This window comes from Hevea brasiliensis, chromosome 15 (genome assembly GCF_030052815.1).
Source record: "Hevea brasiliensis isolate MT/VB/25A 57/8 chromosome 15, ASM3005281v1, whole genome shotgun sequence".
In the NCBI taxonomy this organism is placed as follows: Eukaryota; Viridiplantae; Streptophyta; class Magnoliopsida; order Malpighiales; family Euphorbiaceae; genus Hevea; species Hevea brasiliensis.
Window position 1 is genome coordinate 69043462 of NC_079507.1, and position 22928 is coordinate 69066389.

The following is a 22928-nucleotide window of genomic DNA, read 5'->3' on the forward strand; positions in this document are numbered from 1 at the left end:
TTTGAAATTCTCCAACCATTCCTAGATAAAAAAAAAAAAGATTCAAATATAAATCTAATATAAATTAAGTAAAGAAAAAATAATAATTTTTTGAATTGCATCAATTTCAATTCAAGTTCAACGAAGGATCTGAAATTGGCCCGTGCAATTCAAGGAAGGAACTGAAATTGGCCCGTATACTTCAGTTCCGAGTCAATTCATGAATTAGAACTGTTGATTCAGTCTGGTCCCGTCCGGTTCACGGTTCGAACCAGCCCTGGCCGGGTCTAAGCAGAGGGTTTGATTCTCTTGCAAAAAGAGAGGGCATTGATGTAATTATGTGGTGAATGGAAAATTGCAAGCGAGGAGCAAAGCTCCTACTTTGGCTTTTACAAAGCTCCTACTTTGGCTTTTACAAAGCTCCTTAAAAGAAGCAAATGCTTCTCTGATGCTTTTGGGCAATAGAGCAGAAGAAAGAAAAGAAGAAAAGGCTTCTCTAATCACTTGCCATCTTTTGTTAAACTTTCTAGTGAGAGAAATATAGGGTTTTAGAGAGAGAAAGTTATTAGTCATGTCTCTGGGCTATGCAGAGCAGCTCTCCTTCATAGAAGATGTGGGTAAAGTTGGAATGACTGAATTCTTCGACCCATCCATTGTTTTGCAAGAAAAAGTAAGCCTTTCTCTCTCATTCTCACTTGCTATAAAATGGGTTATTTTCTTCTTGCTCTCTAGTTAATTGCCTTCGATGATCACCTGAAACCTTGCCACTATTGGAATTGCTTTAGATTCTTTTTTTGTTAAAACTCGGTGAAAGTTCGGGGAGGGATACCCGTAGTTTGCTTCTGAACTTTGTTTGGAGTATTGTACAGTGTTTCTTTGATGAGATCCCGTTTCTGGGTACTTGCATTTTGTATCTTCAGAATTGGGGGTTGCTTGTTTCGTAAGCTTTTGAGCTGGGTTTTGCGAGGCTGTTAGTGATTGTATAATTAAATGTACTGTTTTAAGTTTCAATTATTGTTTACTAAATGTACTGATGTTAAATCATCGACATGCATGTTAATGTGAATAGGCAACTGATGGAGTGAATTACATTGCTATATGGAAATAGGTTGTTTGGCTTGCTTCAGATTGAATTTATACTGCAATGCAGCTAGGCTGTGACTTCTGATATACTCTCATATTCTTCAGCACTTTTTTCTTTTTTTTGCTGAAAATTTTTTATTAATCGGTTCAAAGGAGCATTTTTATGTGTAGTAAGGCTTCTGCTTTTCAGCTATAGGTAATGAGAGACTAGGGGTGTGGTTCTGGCTTTAATTCCAACTCCTTGCGATGCTTGTCAACTACTCAACTTGAAAGTTGAAACACAGGGAAAAATAGGTTTCAGGGACCTATAACGAGAAGGCTTTGATTATTTGGTTTTTTTATACCCACTTGGATGCCAAAAGAGAGAAACGAATGGGAATGAAGGCCATTCTCATGTCTCTTCTGCTTGGTAACCAAATGAATCTCAAGTGTTCTGAGTTTTATTCCACTTATTTATTAATTTATAGTAAGTTAGGACTTTTTGAGACCATGCCCAACAGTATGATGCCTATAAGAATTCATTTAAGATTTATATGGGGACTCAACAATTTTAGTTGGGAAGACACTAGGCTTAATTTTGACATTTCTAGCTTGGGTAATAGTGCAAGTCTTATTCTAATAGGTGAATAATGTCATGCCATCATGCTGCATTTGGATTATAGAAACAGTGTCTTAGTGCATGAAGCTTCTGCATTGCAGGATCTAAAGAGGGTTATTATGCAGCCATTAATGTGTTGTTTCTGTTGATTGCAGCTGTGCCCTCCAGGGCACAATAGGGCAATGTTACTATCAAATAAAGGCAACCTCATGTATTTAGATAACATTGAAAAAATGAATTTTTAATGGGTTTAGAGGGTGGAACAAGTGGAGGAGAAGGTAGAGAATATTAATCATCAATGGATTTTTCATTCCTAATGGTTAAAGTTCTTTTTAATTTACTTTGCTCTCTCCGAAATCACAGAAGGGAGAGGAGAATAGAGAATTTTGGGTTTGTGATATAGCCTTCTTTCAACTTTTATGTAGGCTTTTATTATTTTATGGCATTCAATGGATTTTGTCTGTCACAAGTGCAAAACTATAGGAGTGGATTATTTTGAGTGTCTGAATATGATTAGTTTTGTTACCATCCATGAACTGAGTTAAATATGGTCAAATCTTTAGTTAATATGATATTTCACACCAACAATATTACCTTTTGCATCTGAATCTTGGATGGATTCTGCATTCCGTGCAACTCTGGATTCATGTGTGGATGTCACTCCAAATACATGTTAGATTTTCTGATGTTTTGCTTGCTAATTTCAAAATTGTTTGATTTTGAATTGGCAGATTGAACGCCTTGCCAAGATGATACAAAAGGTTTGAACCTATAAAATTCTCTCATTTTATTAATGGTACAATAAAATTTATGCAATTTAATCCAATCAGCCATCTTCAAGTTTTCTGTTTGTACTTGCAGAGTAAGCATCTAGTGGTGTTTACAGGTGCAGGAATATCAACTTCATGTGGCATACCTGATTTTCGAGGCCCCAAGGGAATCTGGACACTACAGGTTTAAATTCTCAATCCAATTTGGTGGTCAGGGATCTAGCGATATCCCTTCTTTTTCCCCTTCTTGAACAACTTTTGATGAACTTATTATCATGGACTGTTCAAATCAAGAGAGTTGACAGTGGGCTTTTTTAACCTTTGAGATCTATTTGAAACTTTTTTACTCTGATGTTTTACATGTTTAAGGTTAATTTCCCTTTTTCGTGGAATTTTACCTCTAAGCCATTGAAGATCATATTTGAATCATTATAGCATCTTCAGCCCAGATTTTAATCCCAAATGGTTAAAAACATATTTGCAGTGGAATTACTCTACTATTGTCTGCCAAAAATAGTATGATGGAGAGGACAAGTATTTAAGTTTATTAAAAGAACCAAATGTGCCCCTTTATATAATGATTAGGAAATGTGAGGAAGAGCTTAATTGCCCACCCACGTGCCACTAATTATCTTCCACTTTCCTTGAGACCTGTAAAATGTTGCAGGAAGGCATTTTTGTTATCATTGAATGACTCGCTTCGCTTTTCTTTTCAACCAAATTACTACAGTATGTGTGTTTTTAACATTCTCTCTTGCTTTGTGCTTCTTATGGTGGCCTACCTTATATGTAAACAAACTAATCATACCTGAGTTTCTTTGAATGATTACTTTAATTCTCATTGGTTGTTTGCAGCATGAGGGCAAACCTTTACCTGAAGCATCTTTGCCATTTCATCGAGCAATGCCAAGTATGACTCATATGGCTTTGGTTGAACTTGAGAAGGCTGGAATTCTAAAGTTTGTAATTAGTCAGGTAGGACTTCATTCTTTCATTCTTTTTGCGTGTCACATATTTGCTGCATCTGTTAAATTCATTAGCATCCTTGTGATTCCTGCTTCTCGAGCTCGTGATGAGTTCTTACTCATTACATTATATGCACGTCTCTTGTGGAGAGTTGTGGGTGGGCGGTGGAGGGTGAATATGGAGGACTGTTGAGACTTGAGAGAGAGAGAGAGAGAGAGAGAGAAGTGTGTTCAAGTATTTGTTCTGCTGCTGATCTAACAGTTAGACATTGGAGGCCCACATTTATTCTTATTGCTCGATTGCTTATGTGGGATATTTGAAACACATTTACATATGTTCCTAGCACCATTTTGCTTTCTAGGCTTTTTTCCAATCCATAATGATGACTATCATTTGTTGTATAATCCTGCTAGACTCAACCAATAGGTGGTGACTTTTATATGCTTTTTGTCATTCAGCCTTCATCTCCATATGAGTCAATTATTCTTCTTCTTTGGAAGCAAGTGAACATGCTTCCCCTCCCCCCCACCACCACCCTTCTGACCCTTTCCCCCTACTTATTACTTTTTATGCCAGAATGTTGATGGTCTCCATCTTCGGTCTGGAATACCAAGGGAGAAACTTGCTGAATTGCATGGGAACTCCTTCATGGAAGCTTGCCCTTCATGTGGAGCTGAGTAAGACATGATCTCCATGGCAGTCTTTGTTCTTCTTGTTATATGTGACCTTTTGTAAAATTTTTTCATTTTTGGGGTGTGGTTGCTAGCACTGTTGTGGTTTTACAGAACAGTTGCTTGTTTGTATAATTATATTTCTAGTAAGTTTGTCTTTCTTATAAAATATTTAGTAGTCTCTCTTATACAATATTTAGTGTCATTATTAAACCTGTGAAGGTATTTGAGGGATTTTGAGGTGGAAACTATTGGGTTGAAGGAGACATCACGCCGCTGTGCTGATGTGAAATGTGGAACAAAACTAAGGGATACAGTTCTTGACTGGGAGGTATTACTCTATTTTCTTGTTGCAATCAATGGAGGCTCAAGGAGTGTATATTAGTGATCTGTTATCATTTCAGAGCTATCTGTTTGTATGTAATGACATTTTAAACTAGTTCTGCTAATGAATATGCAATATATTATCATGAAAGGCATTACTTGGTACTTAAGATACACGAAAAAATCCATGTAGATAGCTTCCAACAACATGGAAATATTGGCATAACAAAAAATTTTGTGGTCTGAACTCTAGATCAATTATTGTTAACTTCTCTATTTTCGGCTGCTCAATTTTTTTTCCCTCTCCAGTGAGTGAAGTGAAATTAGTATCTGCCTTGGTTATTCATGTTTTATTTCCTTCCCTTAGTTTGCGTCCATTTGTGTAATTCTGAGGTCATATTAAGCAAACTGCAAGTTTTTTGATGGTACAAGATGGAGGAGTTTGCTGTCATGGAATGTAATGTGGGATTAAATATGTATGCAAACATGAGTTTCACTGAGAAAATTTGGTGAAGGTTTTGGATTTTGTAGGGATCCATGTGAATGCAACTTTCAGCAAATTTATGTATTGAACATGTCGAGTTCAGCTACAAAATGTAATGAAAATTGAAAACGTGTTCTTTGGTGCTACTGCTCATATGAGGGATAATTTTTTTATTTTATTTTATAATAAATCTTCTAAAGAATGCCTCAAGTTATAACGAATTCCTAAAAATGATAATGACCATGTAATCAAATTCACTGTCTCTTGATTGGGACTGAAAAACCTAGGGACTATTTTGATACTGATTACTTGCTTTTTTCTCTTTTGCTCTCTGAATTTTATTGAAAATCAAATGTTACTCAGAAATTCTCTCTCTCTCTCTGCAGGATACGCTGCCTCCAAAAGAGATGCTTCCAGCTGAGAAGCACTGCAGGATGGCTGAACTTGTGTTATGTTTAGGGACAAGGTAATATAGGCTTACTAATTGACAGTAACATTTCCTAATGCAGTCTTGTGTTTCCAAATTATGTACTAATTTAGTTTAATTTGGTTTTTTAATTAGTATGGTAAACCATTTTAATCATAACAATAACCTGCCCAACTACTTGGAGATGCTTCTTTAATGTTTTATCTTCTGTTAATTAAGAAAGAAATTATGCATGTAACATTTCAAAACTTTTTGACTGATAAACAATAAGTTGATTCTTGTTCAGTTTCTTAACAAAACCAAACCCCTAATCCTGAAAGATATCCTTGAGATATACCTTGGTGTGTTGCTCTGAAAAGCAAACTAGGTTGCTGGTCATTTCTCACGATGAAGCTATAGAAAAATGCTATTTGTGGATCCTCAATCTCCAATGTTATTTTTGCTATCTTTCATCAACCACCCTAGCAAGCTTCTCTCTCTCTCTCACACACACACACACGCACAGTGAAATTTATTTGAAGTATGAAATATGGGTGCATAAACAATAGAAGAAAAGTAGTAAAGTGAGAGTAATATAAGGTAATGCCTTTGAGAGGTCCACTTGTGTTGTTGAACAAGTCCCTGATACTTGTTTGCTGTATAAGCTTCGGTTCAATCCAATAAGCAGTTCAGACTACCTTTAGTTTACCACAAGATCTTTATAAAACAAAAAACCTGGGCCTACTTTATACATTTCAGTACTAGGCAGGCAAGGGCAACTACACTAGCACCATGACTTCCAATTTAATTATGAGAATAAAAAAGGGCCAGGGTGTTGTTTGGTTGGGGAGGGTGGGTGGGGTGTGTATGCTAAGCTTCAGAAGGATTTGAGCCTTGTGTTGGTGAAACTACCACCCATAATATAAAATATAATAATTAAGAAAACAAGGTTAAAATGCTAAAGCCATATGTAGGAGGAAGAGAAGTAATCGGAATATAGGATCCAGTATATGTTCCATATTCTGTGAACAAGCAATTTTAAATCTGGCCTCCTGCTTATGAGTGCTATTTAAAACTTAAATTGTTAGCCAACAAATGTGTATGTTGCTCAAATCTGTCCAACTGAACTGCAGATTCTTGTTTGTATTTATATGGTACCTTCTTCTCTACTGCATGTTTCCTTTTAATGCGATGACATGACTACCATGGCAGTTTGCAGATCACTCCTGCATGCAACCTGCCCCTGAAATGTCTCCGTGGTGGGGGAAAGATTGTAATTGTGAATCTTCAGGTATTTCCTCTTTATATGCATATTTGACTTGCTCATGCTTATAGCTTTTTAAGTGAAATTGCATTTAGAGCTCAATTCTCTGCTAGATCAAAGTTACAATTTGATAAAATCTAAGGACTCGATCTTGACATTTCTTTTCAGAAAGCTATTAATGAAAGTTGATTGATAACTTTATATCTACATAGTTCTTTTTATCACTGTTCTGCCAAGATTTTTAATTGTTGTCACTAGTCTTAAATTTTGATTAATATTAAGTATGACTTTTGTTATTTTCTAAGTGAATTGTGTTTTTCTTATAATAGTTTGTTTCCTCATTCTTTTTAACTCAACTCAACTCAACTCAACCTTTATCCCAAAAAATTTGGGGTCGGCTATATGGATTTTCTTTCTCCACTCTAAACGATTTTGGGTTAAATTCTCGGGAATGTGTAATGTTTCTAAGTTATGTTGTACTACTCTCCTCTAAGTCAGTTTAGGTCTACCCCTTCTTTTCTTTCTATCCTCTAACCTAATGTGCCCTACTTGTCTAACTGGAGCCTCCGTATGTCTACGCGTTACATGACTAAATCATCTCAATCTCCCTTCTCTCAACTTATCATCAATTGGCACTACTGCTACTTTTTCTCTAATACTCTCATTACGGACTTTATCTAGTCTAGTATGGCTACTCTTCAACCTTAACATTCTCATCTCTGCAACTCTTATCTTAGACACATACGACTCCTTCAGTGCCTAACATTCACTACCATATAACATGGTCGGTCGTATGGCTGTATGGTAAAATTTTCCTTTTAACTTATTGGGAATCTTGCGATCACATAAAACTCCCGTGATACGTCTCCACTTCAATCATCCAGCGTTAATCTTATGACTAACATCCTTCTCACATCCCTCATCTACTTGAAAGACTGAGCCGAGATATTTAAAGTGATTACTTTGGTACAGTATCACTCCATCCAAACTAACTCCTTCTCTATCACCAATTCGGCCTTCACTGAACTTGCAATGCATGTATTTTGTCTTCGTTCTACTTAACTTGAAGTCCTTTGACTTTAGAGTACTTCTCCAAAGCTCTAGCTTTCTATTGACTCCTTCTCGTGTCTCATCTATCAGAACTATATCATCCGCAAACATCATGCACCAAGGGATACTCTGTTGTATATGTTTTATCAATTCATCTAAAACTAATGTAAAAAGGTAAGGGCTTACAGCTGAACCTTGGTGTAATTCAACTGAGATAGGAAAATCTCTCGTGTCCTCTCCCACTGTGCGCACAATAGTAGTTGCTCCTTCATACATATCTTGCAACACTTGTATGTACCTAATAGATACCCTTTTTTATTCTAACACTTTCCATAAGACATCTTTTGGAACACTATCATAAGCCTTCTTCAAATCAATAAAAACCATGTGTAGATCTTGCTTAACATCTCTATATTTCTCCATCAAGCTTCTAATGAGAAAGATCGCTTCCATGGTTGAACGACTGGACATGAAGCCAAATTAATTAGGAGAGATAGAAGTATCATGACGTAGTCGATAATCCACAACTCTCTCTCACAACTTCATAATGTGGCTCATGAGTTTAATTTCTCTATAGTTTGAGCAACTCTGTATGTCTCCCTTATTTTTAAAAATAGGTACTAAAATATTACTCCTCCATTCATCCGGCATTTTCTTTGATTTTAGAATCTTATTAAACAATTTAGTTAACCATGCCACTCCCATATCTCCCAAACACTTCCACACTTCAATTGGTATTCTATCGGGTCCACGGGCTTTACTTACTTTCATTCTCTTAAGTGTTTCCTTTACTTCTAAAGATCTAATCCTTCTAGTATAATTCACATTCTTTTTTATTGCTCTGTAGTCTATATTCACGCTATTACCATTTTGACTATTATTAAAGAGATCATCAAAATAATTTCTCCATCTTTCTTTAATGTCTTCATCTCTCACCAACGCTTTTCCTTCTTTATCCTTAATGCACCTAACTTGATTGAGATCTTGACATTTTTTTTCTCTCTTCCTTGCTAATCTATAAATATCTTTCTCTCCTTCTTTAGTTTCAAGTTTCTCATATAACTTTTCAAAGGCCTGCGCCCTTACTTGACTAACTGCCTTTTTTTATTTTTTATTTTCTATCTTGTACTGTTCATATGCCTCATTATTATCATACTTAGGTAATTTCTTACACCATTCCTTATTTCTCTTCATTGCCTTTTGTATTTCCTCATTCCACCACCATCTCTCTTTTGAGTATGGTCCATGTCCTCTAGACTCTCCAAATACTTTTCTGGCTACTTCTCTAATTTTTGATGCCATCTGTATCCACATACCATTGGTCTTCATATCCAGCTTCCATGCTTCGGACTTGAGAAGCTCATTTTTGAACTTCACTTGCTTTACTCCTTTGAACTCCTACCACTTTGTTCGAGCTATACTATTTCTTCTAACGTTGCTTAAATTGTTCCTAAACTTGACATCCAAGAACACTAACCGATGTTGACTTGTTAAAGCCTCTCCCGGAATGACCTTGCAATCCTTGCATAGAGTTCTATTTGTCTTCCTGATTAAGAGGAAATCAATTTGGCTTTTATGTTGCCCACTTTTGAAAGTCACTAAATGTGACTCTTTTTATAAAGTAGGTATTTGCTAGTATTAGGTCGTATGCCATAGCAAAATCCAGGATGCTTTTTTCCTCCTCAGTTCGGTTGTCAAAACCAAAACCTCTATGAACATTCTCATAACCTTACCTATACTTTCTACAAGTCCATTCAAATCTCCACCGATGAAAACATTCTCTTCATTCGGTATGCTTTGCATTAGATCATCCATATCTTTTCAAAACCTTTGTTTACTCTCACTATCTAGTCCTATTTGTTAGGCATAACCACTAACGACATTTATTGTTTCTCCTTTTATTACTAGTTTTACTAGTATAATTCTATTTCGTACTCTTTTCACAACTTTTACAGCATCTTTCAATATCCTGTCTATGATTATGCCCCCTCCGTTTTTATTTCTCTTCTTTTCGGTAAATCACAGTTTGTACCCTGAATTATCCACTTCCTTGATTCTCTCCTACCCATTTAGTCTCCTGAATGCAAGCAATATTCATCCTTCTCCTTTCCAAAGTATCCACAAGCTCCGTTAATTTTCCTATAAGTGATCCAACATTCCAAGTACCAACCCTAATTCTTCTCCCATCCTGTTCTTTCCTAATTGATCTACTTCTATGATATCTTTTATTGTTCTGTATGCCTATCTTGTGTTCTATTCCACTATCTGTTCTACTATCTTTCCTATGGACTAACTTCTTTATCCACACCCGTCCATGATGTGGGAACCCTTGCTCATTTAATACCACACCAGGATGCTAGTATGGCGCGTCGCTTTCGGTGAACGCCCTACACCCTTGCACATTTCTCACTATACCCAGGCTCCAAAGTAACGTGTCGTAAGTAGAGGACGCCCAAACGTTTGTATCATTTAAATCTATACCATAAGGTGTGACAAAATTTTTACGCTGGTTGTCACCTACCGCAACCCTCCTTCTTTATCCGAGCTTGGGATCGGCTAAGCGCAAATTACTTAGGCGGAGTTTTCCTCATTCTTTTTAGTTGGAAGTAAATTTTTGCTAATATGAAATATGTAGTGGTTTAATTGGAGGTGAATCTCAAGTATACAGGACATATGTAAGAGAGGCTTCCTTGGACAAAACCAAAATATGAAGGAGAAACAAATAATTAGTGTTTAAGGATTTATAAAAGCTAGTTGCAAAAGAAGAATTAGATAACTCCACCCAAATAAGTGGAGCCTGCAGAAAATAATATATTTTTAGCTCTGCCACTGCCGCAACTGATTCCATTTTTTCTGGAATTCCCTTTTATACTATAGTAAGCATAGTGGGCGTGTCCTTTGCTTTGAATTGATTTAACAATTATCTGTTCTGTTTACAGAGTGCAGCATTTGTCATCAGCCAATAGAGACCTGTCCTGGCACCCCCTCTCCTCCCCTCTCCCCACATCTGCAATCATCCATAAAAAAAAAAAAAAAAAAGGAGAAGATAGTCTGTTTGTAGCCAAAATCACGTATGATGTGGCTGCCAGAGTGAAAGGGCCAGTTGGTTGTGGGTGGGTTAGTAGAGCACCAAATCTCCTTCCTAGAAAAAAATTCAGAAAAGCACCAGAAAAAGATATCACCTCGAATATACTGTTATGATTCAGTACCAAACCGTAAAAGTGATATTTGTCTGATTCATGCTATCCTGTTCTTTGTGGAAGGGAAGCACATTGCTGAGCCATCAAATGCGTTATGTTTTCTTTGAATGGTTCTTTTGCTGCTTTCATTTGGTGTTAGTTGTGGTCCTTGTGGAACCATATAGTCGTTAGCCATATTTCATTTAACTGGACTGTCCTTTAGATGTAGAAAATAGATAATCTATATGGGGTTCTTCCCTTTGAATTCCAGCTTTGAAACATAAATTTCCTAGTAGGTTATCAATATCTTAGCAGAAGATGGAGTTCAAGGGAAATTGTTACCAGTGGAGCTTGTAAAAATAGGCCATGGGTGGCCACCTTTATGATGGTGAGAGATGAATATCTTTCTACTATCAAGAATGATTCATGTATGTATTTATGCATGTATGTATGCCAATAATATGGAACAATCATGAGGATAATATAGCTTGTTGAAGACGCCAAATATGGTTCATATTTGATTAGTCACTGTTTCTGTGCTGCTGGTTTAATATATTATCACTCACATCTTTCATTTATGCCTGCACATTATGTGATTGTTCTATTCCACTTTACAGAAAACTCCAAAGGACAAGAATGCAAGTTTGGTGATCCATGGGTTTGTAGATAAGGTAGTTGTATTTCCACATTCATACTTGCGGATATATATATATTTTTTTTTTCTATTCGATCCACTTCCTTTCCTTTTTCTCCCCCCTTGTTTTCTCTTATTTTATGAGATTGGCCTTAATTCTTTAATGTGCCTTACTACCTCATATTGCACAAACTTGGATTTCTTGGATCAAATATTGAAGGTATAATTTGGTGTTGGATAACATTTATATTATTGTTTCTGGGATTTATCAGCATGTACACTACATACTTCATGGATTTGTATGTGTGTGTGTGTATTTTCTATATGTGTGTGTGTGTATTTTCTATATGTGTGTGTGTGTATTTTCTCATTAGCACACATAGGATTACATACTGACATATATTTGTTATTTGCTCTATGTTATCTATTGATTTGAACAAGAACAGGTTATTGTAGGAGTCATGGATTTGCTTAGCATACGAATCCCTCCATATGTCAGGATTGATCTTGTCCAGATCATCATAACTCAGTCATTGAGTGCAGGTAACTTCCTGTAGATTTGTGCCTGTCATATAACCTTTTCCCAGCATTTATAATGCAACGCCTGTATGTGCATTTTCTTCCCAGCAACCTTATCTACTTTCTATGGCCTGGAAGAAAATTCTTGGTTCACCAGATGCAAAAGAAGCTTGACACTTGCCTGTTTGACTTTGACAAGCCTGCATTTTATGCCTTCTTTGACAACATGGTGTGAAGTTTTTCAATTTTATTTGTGCTGGATGTGTTTACTATATCATAACAAAGTTGCCTTGTTATTATTATTTTTGATAGACAAGATGCATCTACACCTTTAACTTATGCACTTCTGTCTTGAAAATGAAATCAGCTAAGCATTTTGCTAGAGGCCTCGTCTGAAACATCTACTAGAAATTCATTTATAGTTTTTATTAGGCATCTGGGTCTTGGTTCTTTAATTTTCTGATGTAGTCCATCCACTTGGCAGATAAAAAATTTGTGAACTGGACCCTCCGTGTAGCAAGTGTACATGCACTGAAAGCACCATTGCCATTCATAAAGTCCATTGAGGTGAACTTAAATTTCATTCTGTTTTACCATTTGGGGCAAGCCCCCTTCTGATAAACTGTTCCCTAACTTAGATATGCTTTATGACACCACATAGTAAGTTAGTCACTGCCCATTCAGAGTCACATTTTAAGAGAAATAATATATTACCAAATTACCATGTGGGTATCTGTCCTTCTCTACAATACTTTCTGCTTTACTCCCAGGTTTCCTTCTCGGATGCACAAAAATATAAAGCAGCAATTCTACATGAGCAGCCTTTTAACCTGAAACGGTTTGTCCCATTCTGCACTTGTATGGCCTTCAGATATAATTAGGATTTTTTGGTGGGTTTGCTTGGCCATGTATAAACAAGATATGGATTCAGTTGAACCCATGAGATTATGTAATCCAAGTCACACTTGTGGAGTTGAATTTCCAATTTCTTAACAATTGTTCTATTGCTGATAATGTCCTCATTATTCCTTTATTTGTTTGCATCAGGAGAACTGTGACAACAGAAACATTTGAAATTTTGTTGAAACTTGACTTCAGTGATGGCTGTGGTTGTCTGTGCACCCAAATCAATATCCCTTTTGGTTTTAAGGTAAGAAGAGGACAAATTTGCTTCTGTATTCATTTCATGTACCTGTTGAGTTACTACAGATTTTTTATGTTAGTTTCGAATTTTATATCTGTGAACCGATAGCTTTCTATTAGTTCTTAGACTGTTGAAAAATCTCATCTCTCTAGTGGAAAATTGCAACCTGCTACCAGAAAATGCCAATCTTTTGTGTAACCTGTACAACTTTCATTTAATTACTTTTTCAGAAAAGAATAACAATGAAAAAAAATCAACTAATACTTTTTTCTTAAAAAATTACAAGTTTACAATAGGAAGTCATTATGAATATATTAAAAAGAAAAGAAGGTCCGAGAAACTCTGATTTTGGTTTTGAAGTTGACCACAAAGTTGTTAATTGCAACTGATGGAGTTCGTTAATACTTGCCACTATGCTTATAAATTTTGAAAATTCTTTTAATTGGTAAATGTGCTGTTAATTTCATCAAAGATTTTCCAATTAGTGGCAAAAATTTTGAGTTATCTGAAAGAACTTAAGCACAAGGCTTGGCATGATGCTATAATGTGAATAGAGATACCTGTCTTTTCCATTGATTTTGAGCAAAATTTCCCTTTTCTTGATGGTTGTTGTCAATAATATTCCTCTTATTCAATTCTTAAGATGTTCAACATTGTAAATTGCCCAAGCCTGGTAGAATCAGGTAGATAGTTTGCAATGGGGAGCTGTCATGTGTGTATGGAGGAAGTGTGCATCGCATGGTTTACGGCTTAATTTGCCTTTTTTTGTCAATATGCTCTGGCTGAACTGAAAATCTGACTAGTATATTTTCAAATTTTTTACATATAGCTCAATAGCTGCCTTGCTGTTTATTGGTGGTCTAAGGAAATCATACCTTGTTGATGTGCAGGTTTTAAATGACTGTTTTAAGCTTGATAAGGACGCTGCAATGCAAGATCTGAGAGAGAAGGCGATTCAGGATTTTGGTTGTGGTCAGAATGCAGTGATTGAAAGAAAGAAAATTTTAGCTTCAAAAACTGAGTTCACAGTCCATGCTATTGTAACTAACATCAAAGCGTTTGAATCTGATTCTTTGAATAATGATGGGCAAAGAGCAAAAGGAAGTATGAATGGTACTGTGACATCTCGAAAACGATCAAAAGGTCGGAAGCGGAAATCAAGATTTTAAAGACTGGGGCTTGCATTGGATTGTATATATACCTTGGTATTTGTTGTAACTCATAGAAAGCATAATATGTAGTGCTAGTGAGTAGTAACTGAGTGAATTTTGTTAGATATTACACTCAGTCTCCGCACACTCAGTCTCCCCAGCCACGCAAGGCAAGTGACAAATTTTGAGATGATTAGTGTTCTATACTTCACCTACTCAAAAAAAGGAAAATGAAGAATTCCATAGTGGGCTTTTGTAGAGCTGTTAGTGTTTCTCAAGCTTACATTGGACATTGGAGTGGAAAAGGAATGAAAATTGCTTATTTTACTACTTTGTGTTGGTGATGTTTATCTTTTAGCCCTCAAACGTCGTTTGGCAATCCTACTGTTAGTTAAGTGCATCTTCAAAATTTTATAAAAGTATAATGAAAGGTCAAAGCATGTGTGCATATGATTAAAGGCGAGAGGTGAGAGCGTCAAGTGACTTCTCAATTAAAAGTTAAACGAAAAATTCAGCCTTTTAATTTTTCAAACATTGACGTTTTACTAACTACTGGTATACAGTGAACATGACGCCATCAAATTTTGGAAAATTGAATTTTTTTATCAAATTTTGATAAAAAGAGGAGAATATAAAATTTTGAATTTCTGTATCTTATAAAATAAAGACTTCACTGGGTTACTAATTGCAACATATGAAGAATCTATAGATCAGATTTTGTCAAATTTTCATTTTTAAAGAGGGATGTGTAATGTCAGAGCTCTGAAAACTGTGGATTTTTTAAGAGGATTACTTTAATAAATTAAAGTTGGGCTTAAGTCATTAAGAGGATATCTTACCAAATGGACTTTTGGATTCGGCGTAATCTCTCCATGTTTTGGTCATTATGATTGCTAATTTTGGTGTGTACATCATCACCATGAAAATTACCATGTTTGATTAATTAATTAATTAAATCTAATTAATACTCCCTCCATTTTGTAATTTATTGTATTTACCTCATCACAAGAAGTCATCCTTTAAAAACTAAAAAGTGTCAGGTTAATTCCAGTCTAATTTACCCAATAAACTACCTAGATAATTTTATTATTATTAGTAAATCATGTGAAAGAATTGTAATTATTAAAATTAAAAATATATTGATAATTTCATTAAAAGACTCACATCAAAATATGATATCGCATATTTCACATATATAGTTTTTGAATAAAAAAACTATATATTATAAAGACTCTATAAGCTTCCCAAAGTTATTTATTTGAATAGTTAATTAGGAGAAAATTTATTATTTGTTCTTGAAATGTTAGAATACCAAAAATAAACATTTTATTTTATTATTTTTTTAAGAAAATGATATAGAAGAAACAACAGAAAACTGATTTTTTTTCTTATAAGATTTTCTTTAAGAAATCTTTTATAACATTGTTATTGGTATATTTTGTTTGAAAATGGATTAGTATCTTGGGAATTCTCCATGGTTAGTTAGAGGTAATTAATGAATTATTAAGAGCATTAACAATTAATTATGATCTCGCAATCAAGGTCTAGGCTAGTGGTTTTTCCAGGGGCAAGAAAAACCTGAGGTTGGCTGACTGGCCACCTGTTTCTTCTGGTAAAGAGAACCCCTCGTAGCCAATCAGAGAAGGGTTTCCACCGGCTACACTGGGTTGCTCGATAGAATCGCCAGTTCGCCAAGTGTAGTTTCACCTCTTGAGGACCTATAAATAAGTATCGTCTCAGAGGAGGAGAGTGTTCTAATGCCCATTGAAGAGACAAAAAAGAAAAAAAAAATTATATATATATAGTTTTAGATAGCTAGGGAAAGATAATTTTTTTAAAAAAATTATGGAACGTGGAGGCAGGTTTCCTCGCTATCGCAGGCATGCAAAACAACCAGCAGCGAGCTCTAGCACCAGCTCCGGTAAAGTTTCGAGTAATGATTTGCGGGTCTTTCCTTTTCTTTTCAATTTTTTTAATGATTTGAATACCCATGTTTTTGTGGCATTTTTACTATTGATATTTTGAAAGAAAAAAGAAATGAATTATGCATCTATATATATGTATCTAAGATTATTGCTGGGTTTCTTTGTTCTTGAGTTGTGTAGTTATATAGACCACATGCATGACTGATTTTTCTTCTTGAAAAATTCATTTCAATGCTTCTTAGAATTTTGGATTTTTTTTTAACCTTAAATAACATGCAAATACACATCTTTTCAGGCTCAACTCTCTTTTTTTTCAATTTTTTTTTTGTTTTTAATTTTATGGAAAAAAAAAAGAATTAAATTATATTTTTTCATGTTGGTAGATTGCTGTATTTTCTTGCATGTATTTTGCTAATTCACTTAATAACGTGGCATGCATGCATGCAATAGCTGCTGACTCACTCAGTAACTCCGCCAATGGAGTCTCTTCTGTTTTAATTAAGGAGAACAAAAGAATTCAAAGTTTTCATGCATGCATTGTTTCTTTTCTTTTTTATTAAATGGTTAATTTGTATTATCTTTGAAATCGATGCTATTATTTTTCTATAATTTAAAAAAAAAAATTACTGTGGCCCAAAGAAAGGATTTAAAACAATATAATTTTCATTTATCGATCATATTTTAAAAGAAAATATTTGTTATGTTTGTATTTTTTTCTTCCATTTATAAAGTTTAAGAATATTTTTATTTCAACAGCATACAATAATCTCTGTTATAATAATTTTCTTTTGATCTAAAATGAAGGAAAATTTTTCTAGTTTTCTTGTTCATGGATTTCATTTACGATGAAAGATAAAAACGTAGGGAAGAGTAAAAAGGCTTTGACTTTGGACCAAACACATAACTGAAATTGAAAGTTGGCCTGGTTGGATGTGCCCCACATACACGCTTTACGGTGTCATCTGGGACCCATTGCTCCTACTGCATTTACTCTCTGTGGTGGCACATGGCCCGTCCGAGGTGGCATTTATGCTAAACTGGTTTCATTTTTCTTTTCATTATAGTTCCAACAGACATGAGTTTCCTGCAAGCAAACGCCAATCCCTCCAGCACGATCAGCCCTAACAAGGCCAACGTGGAGAGCAACTCGTCGACTGCAGCGCAAGCCGCTCATCCCCAACCTGTTACGGTCCGCGAACAAGACCAGTATATGCCAATAGCTAATGTGATTCGCATCATGCGTCGCATCCTTCCAGCTCATGCTAAAATCTCTGATGATGCTAAGGAAACTATCCAGGAATGCGTCTCCGAGTACATAAGCTTCATCACTGGAGAGGCCAATGAACGTTGTCAGCGGGAGCAACGCAAGACTATCACTGCTGAGGACGTGCTTTGGGCTATGGGAAAGCTGGGTTTTGATGACTATGTTGAACCTCTCACAGTGTTCCTCAACCGCTACCGTGAAACGGAGAATGAGCGTAGCTATATACGTGATCCCATCCTGAAGCGCAGTAGCGTTGGAGTTGTGGAATATGAAAGTCTAGGGATGCCTCCTTACATACCAAGTTATCCCAGGGGGCCTCCTCCGCAGGGAATTTTTGATGGTGCAATGATGGGTGGGTACTACAAGGATACATCTGATTCTGCTGCCGGCATTGGTGGTTCCTCTGATTCAAATTCCCTCGCCAACTTTGATCCATTTGCTCAGTTTAAGTGACGACATGAATGATAGACAAGAAAGTGCTAGGACTACAAGGAATAAAAGGGATATTATAAAACTAATTGAAGAAGAATATAGCATGCATGGCACAGATGAGATGGAGAAGCAAGATTTCTCCTGTGCCTTGTCTTACTTTGTACCTTTCTTCTTTTCGAACTGCCAAATTAGTAGGTTTTATCTGCTCTTATTTTCAATCAAAACAATGATGCTTCTTTACCATACTTTTATCTGCTCTTATCTGAATCAGATGAAATTGAACATGAAATCTTTCTCGAGGGTTCGCATTTAAATAACAATACCTAATCAGCGGCTCCTTGATTTGTAGGAATGATTCAAATGACATCCACAATCTATTGTTTTAATTAAGCATTGCTTCCCCATAGAGTTAATATTACTTTGTTCATATGATTGATAATTAATATATACTGTTCCAATAGAATAAGTAAAGACATCATCATTTCTCAATTGAGTTCATGTACAATCGATGTTCTCTAATGTATTCTATCACCCCATCTATAGTTAAATATTTTATTGACAACCCTCTAGAAATGCAATACCTGAAAAACAAAAACAAAACAGAGGCATTAATGTAAATTAGTTGTTCAATAGCATCTTTTATTTTGTCAAAAAATATATAATATATACCTCAATCTTGTTGAGCTGATTGAGTTTGATACAAGTTCATCCACTACTTTGATGTTACTCTGCAAGAAGCCAAGAACATTAAATTGATGAAGTTCATAGGGAGAGACTCAGAACTAAGTAACGAACAACTATTTGTTGAAGCTATTTGACTGATGCCACTTAACAAATTCCTACAAAGTGGCGATTGTCTAAGTTCTTAAGTCCTTTGTCAACTATTTAAAATTTTGAACTTTACACTAATTTCAACCCTTTGAAAACCAAATGTTCAGTGTTGAGTAAATTTGACCAGGAAACTACTAAATTAGAATATCAGTAGATATAAGCAAGAATGACAACCCAGGCTCCCAAAAAAAAAAAGAGAGAGAGGGAATGAAGACCTTGGTTTCGATGGTTGTTATGGACGGTACAAATAAACATAGAACTAGACACGGTTTGAGTAATTTTCAGGCATAAATCATGATAAAATGGTTGCATATTCAAAGTTAGTACTCACCCTGTTTTCATTCAGGATTTCATTATCAGATATGATTTTCTCAACATCCTGACCTTCTCTGCAAATGCAAACCACGCCATATTCTCTGCATATAGTCCTTACCTATGAAAAATGAAAAGGTTAACTTAATTGTCAATTAGCAGATGCCAAACGTAATAAATCAGCACCTTCCATCCAAACAACATGCTTTGAAGGACATAAAACCTGTCACTTAACATAATACAACGTCACCATTTGATGTGAACTGTGATTTTACTCATAATTTATTAAAAGATTCCAACACACATATAGTGATAGGCACTGTGATTTTCTGATAACAAATAGAATCTGAAAGCAACATTCCAATACCCACTATATAAAAATGAGAAACCAAAATGAATTCCACCATTAGACCTTTTTCTTTTTATTCATATGAGCACCTCTAGCATACAGAAATACAAGGCACCAAGAACATACCTGCTCAGTAATCCAAAATCCAGGTATGCTAAATGATTGGAGTAAATCAGAACCACAAACAAGCATGACCCTGAGGAATTCTACAAGAAGAACAAGAGTGGAAACATTAGAATTGCCCTCAATATTAAATATTAGATAAAACAGGTTTTGAATAAAGCAATAATAGAGATGGTGTCATAAAACCTTTGGATAAAAAAATATTTGTTATATGTTAACGCCAGTAAATAAAGTTAAATCTTACCCCTGGATATCAGTCGTTTATTATCAATAAAGTAACTCTCAATTCTTTTCAAGATAGTCAAAGTGCGTTGGTAGGTACTTTGGTTTGCCTGTAAAAAAGTTTAAAATATTAAATCAATTGCAGTTGCAGAAGAATGTTAAGATGAAAAGCATAACATAAATGGTAACAAGTGGGCATCAAATAAATCAAAACAATGAAGAATCATAATGTAGCAGCTTAGAGTTTGAAATAATTAGCAGAATGAAGCTTGGAAACTGGAGACAAATACCTCCCATGGATCAACCATTATGAAATCGGAACTTTCAGATGCTAAATTACACATCCGCAAGCGATGTTCACCAGATATGAGGCTCTAAATAACCAAGCAGTCAAGTTACTTCTCTACTTAATTATTTCTATATAGGGATTTGAAAAAAAAAAATCAAGAGGCAAATCATATCTTGTAATACTTTACTATTATATAGGCAAATCCATGATAGCTAAAGCATGAAGTAGTAAGAGTAGAATCAGAATCGGCCTAGAATGCTAACAGTCCATGATGGACATAACGAAAGAACATATGTACCTGCTTTTTATATGCATCACTAACAGGTGACATGTAGGCCGCAACAACATGGTAGCCCTCTGAATGCAAAGCATCCCTCGCCAGCTCTAATCATAAAAGAAGAACTGATCAAATCCGATTTACATACTTATCATGTGCAATAAACCTAGTAATTCGTTCCACCAAATTCAGTCACGTACATGTGGACATAGCACTTAGGCACAGCATTTATTGTAAAACTTTCATCAAATGCAAAGCAATATTTCAAATACAATATTCAAAAGCAAAATTAACTAAGTACTAATCCAAATTGAAGTTCAGCAAATCAAAATGTTCAAGAAGCTTACCAAACATTCTCAAGTGCATAAAAGTTGGAGGATTGAAACTACCGGTAGCTACAAGAACTACATTTATCTTGCTATCATCCCTGTTTCACAATGAATAGATAAGTAAACCTGATATACAGCTTGAAAGGAATTAAAGTAGAACAGAAAGCATTGAAAGTTATCAAATTTCAGATGGAAAGAAGGGTAAGGAGAAATCACGGTGTGTTATTCGATCCAAGAGATACTTTGTCCATTGGCAGTTCGAGATCCATGGCACCTGTAGAAGGAGTAACAGAGGCAATTCATTTACTATTTCAAATATTTCTCCAGACAAACATAGAAGTGCTTGTGAGTTAGCAGCAAGAAACTCAGAGAGAGAGAGAGAGAGAGAGAGAGAGAGAGAGAGAGAGATCACAAGTATAATTTAACTGCCATTCTAATCAAAGGAGCGGTTTGCAATTCAAATGATCATTGATGAAACAATTATACGGTTAATTCTATCAGGAAGTTCTAAATTTATTAATTTCATGCTTAAAGCATTAAACTTTTGCAAGTTATCATGAGGGCAGATTCCGGTAAGATTACAAGTGCAAAAAAAAAAAAGAACCCAAGTAACCATGCTTTCCCTCTTTGACTATGCTCTTCCCTAAAACTGAATTTGTTTCGATTTCATTTTCAGCCCAATAAAATGAGATTAGAGTTTAGTAGATCAATTCAATATAAGAATTTCCACACATTAACACTCGGAAAAATTGCGCATTCAAAGGAAAACGGAAAATAAAATTCTTTTATTCCAGAAATCTTCGCTGCCACCGTTTAGCGTCACAGTTTATGATCAAAATAAAAGGGAAAAAAAGAAAAGAAAAGCAAAGCACCTTCAACTGACGTTGTTTGCGGAGCTTACGGTTGCCGACCGTCGCTTGCAGAGCTTCGAAGTGCCGCTGCCTGCAAGTTCCGCGAAGCATTGAGTTTTAGGAAAAATTGCTATTTAATCTCAATATTCTAAAAAAAATTAATTATTTAATATTTTTTGAAAAAGTATATTATTTAATATTTATATTTTAATTTCGTTTAACTATTTGTTCTATCATCAAATTTTATCAGTTAATGTATATTAAATTATTATTATTTTTATTATTTTAATAAAATTAATTAATTAATATTTATATTTTAAAAATATATATTTCTCAATGAAAATAAAATTTTTATTGTGTAAACACTAAATTGTGAATATTCATATTTTTTAAAATTGTTTAAATATTTTTATTTTTATATTTACTTTATTAGAAAATAATTTTTTTTAGATTATCACTTATTATTAGAGTTGCATAAGAATTGACCAATCTTTTTACTCATAATTTGTACTAATTTTTATAAAAATAAAAGAGAGAGGATTATAATAATTTGGATGTAATAACCCAATTTTTCATAAATTTTATTTTTTAAATTTAAAATATTATTTTTAATAAGATATTTTAATTGAATGCTATTTTAATAAAATTACTATTATTTAAAAATTTAAATTAATGTTATTTCTAAACATGTCTTATAAATTATTTAATAGCCCTATTTAAATTGGAATGGTTGGTTTTATAAATTAAATTGGAATGGTTAGTTTTATAAATTAATGTTAAATCAATTATCAAAATACAAGAATTATTTCATTATTTTCAATCTTAGTTTTAAGGTTTGATTCAAATTATTATTATTATTATTATTTAACTAAACACATAATTGCATTTGGGACTTAATTGAAAAAGAATTTTAAACTTATTTAAATGAATTCAAAAAGTTCAGAAATTGAAAATATAATTAAAAGTTAAAGAAAAAAAACTTCAAAACACAGTGCACAACACCCCCCTCCCCTCTCTCATCTCTCCCATCACCCTCTACTTCCCTCCTCCATTTTTGCTAGTGACCTACAACTGACCATCATCGGTGCCACTCCTCCCAATCCCCATGTCTGGACGGCGATGTAAAGTAGCAGTGGCAAGGGAAAATGTGAGGAAAAGGGAGGTGTGACGCAAACTTCCACGGCCATCTGAGCCGTTTTTGACGACCAGCGATGGCGAGGCAAGTGCCGTTCAACCCCTCTCACGCCCCTCTCCCTCTTTCCAACCAGCAGTGGCTCTAGTGGTTGCAGAAATCATGCAAAATGATGAGAGAGAAAATAGATTTTTTTTTCAAGGTTTTTTTTATCACTTTTCCTACGAGGCGACCATTGGATTGGAGATTCGAGACCATCGATGGACTCAGGGCGACGAAACCTTTGAGATGGGATTGGCTTCACTCCGATCAGACACCGTTTAAAAAAAACGATCATCGGACGATCCAGATCACTTTGTGAGATTTTAGG

General features: G+C 34.9%; 3 protein-coding genes across 10 annotated transcripts; 2 read left to right on the forward strand and 1 right to left on the reverse strand.

The window, feature by feature from the left end:
- Positions 1–403: 403 nt before the first annotated feature.
- On the forward strand, positions 404–14548 carry LOC110656999 (NAD-dependent protein deacetylase SRT1). Of its 4 annotated transcripts, XM_021814028.2 has the most exons (15): positions 408–649; positions 1253–1471; positions 2392–2421; positions 2522–2614; positions 3286–3405; positions 3973–4073; positions 4290–4398; positions 5262–5341; positions 6494–6572; positions 11392–11445; positions 11855–11951; positions 12412–12494; positions 12698–12765; positions 12975–13077; positions 13962–14548. In XM_021814028.2, exons 3-15 carry the CDS (start codon positions 2410–2412, stop codon positions 14238–14240), a joined length of 1278 nt encoding a protein of 425 aa, XP_021669720.2. In that variant the 5' UTR covers positions 408–649; positions 1253–1471; positions 2392–2409; the 3' UTR covers positions 14241–14548. The 4 variants fall into 4 exon arrangements, with proteins under 4 accessions (XP_021669718.2, XP_021669720.2, XP_021669721.2 ...); XM_021814026.2 differs by lacking the exon at positions 1253–1471 and having other exon boundaries at positions 404–649; XM_021814029.2 differs by lacking the exon at positions 1253–1471 and having other exon boundaries at positions 2338–2421.
- A 1274-nt stretch (positions 14549–15822) lies between these two features.
- Positions 15823–18088, forward strand: LOC110656998 (nuclear transcription factor Y subunit B-9). Of its 2 annotated transcripts, none has more exons than XM_021814025.2 (2): positions 15823–16155; positions 17212–18088. In XM_021814025.2, exons 1-2 carry the CDS (start codon positions 16068–16070, stop codon positions 17862–17864), a joined length of 741 nt encoding a protein of 246 aa, XP_021669717.2. In that variant the 5' UTR covers positions 15823–16067; the 3' UTR covers positions 17865–18088. The 2 variants fall into 2 exon arrangements, with proteins under 2 accessions (XP_021669717.2, XP_057992665.1); XM_058136682.1 differs by having other exon boundaries at positions 15834–16143.
- A 159-nt stretch (positions 18089–18247) lies between these two features.
- Positions 18248–21594, reverse strand: LOC110656997 (nicotinamide/nicotinic acid mononucleotide adenylyltransferase). 4 transcript variants are annotated; one of them, XM_058136680.1, is made up of 11 exons: positions 21448–21594; positions 20792–20849; positions 20594–20673; positions 20268–20353; positions 19971–20054; positions 19703–19790; positions 19462–19531; positions 19173–19209; positions 19006–19107; positions 18513–18571; positions 18248–18424 (listed from the first exon to the last, which is right to left on the reverse strand). In XM_058136680.1, the coding sequence occupies exons 2-11, from the start codon at positions 20842–20844 to the stop codon at positions 18322–18324; spliced, it is 762 nt and encodes a 253-aa protein (XP_057992663.1). In that variant the 5' UTR covers positions 20845–20849; positions 21448–21594; the 3' UTR covers positions 18248–18321. The 4 variants fall into 4 exon arrangements, with proteins under 4 accessions (XP_057992663.1, XP_057992664.1, XP_021669715.2 ...); XM_058136681.1 differs by lacking the exon at positions 19971–20054; XM_021814023.2 differs by lacking the exon at positions 19173–19209 and having other exon boundaries at positions 19462–19541; positions 21448–21593.
- Between the last annotated feature and the right edge of the window lie 1334 nt (positions 21595–22928).

Coding starts and splice junctions, on each gene's coding strand:
- LOC110656998 (XM_021814025.2), top strand. CDS start 16,068: ATGGAACGTGGAGGCAGGTTTCCTCGCTATCGCAGGCATGCAAAACAA. Junction 16,156..17,211: donor CAGCTCCGGTAAAGTTTCGA/GTAATGATTTGC, acceptor TTTTCATTATAG/TTCCAACAGACATGAGTTTC.
- LOC110656999 (XM_021814026.2), top strand. CDS start 551: ATGTCTCTGGGCTATGCAGAGCAGCTCTCCTTCATAGAAGATGTGGGT. Junction 4,399..5,261: donor ATACAGTTCTTGACTGGGAG/GTATTACTCTAT, acceptor CTCTCTCTGCAG/GATACGCTGCCTCCAAAAGA. Junction 5,342..6,493: donor GTGTTATGTTTAGGGACAAG/GTAATATAGGCT, acceptor CTACCATGGCAG/TTTGCAGATCACTCCTGCAT.
- LOC110656997 (XM_058136680.1), bottom strand. CDS start 20,844: ATGGATCTCGAACTGCCAATGGACAAAGTATCTCTTGGATCGAATAAC. Junction 19,108..19,172: donor GCATGTTGTTTGGATGGAAG/GTGCTGATTTAT, acceptor CATTTTTCATAG/GTAAGGACTATATGCAGAGA. Junction 18,572..19,005: donor AAATCCTGAATGAAAACAGG/GTGAGTACTAAC, acceptor GGCTTCTTGCAG/AGTAACATCAAAGTAGTGGA.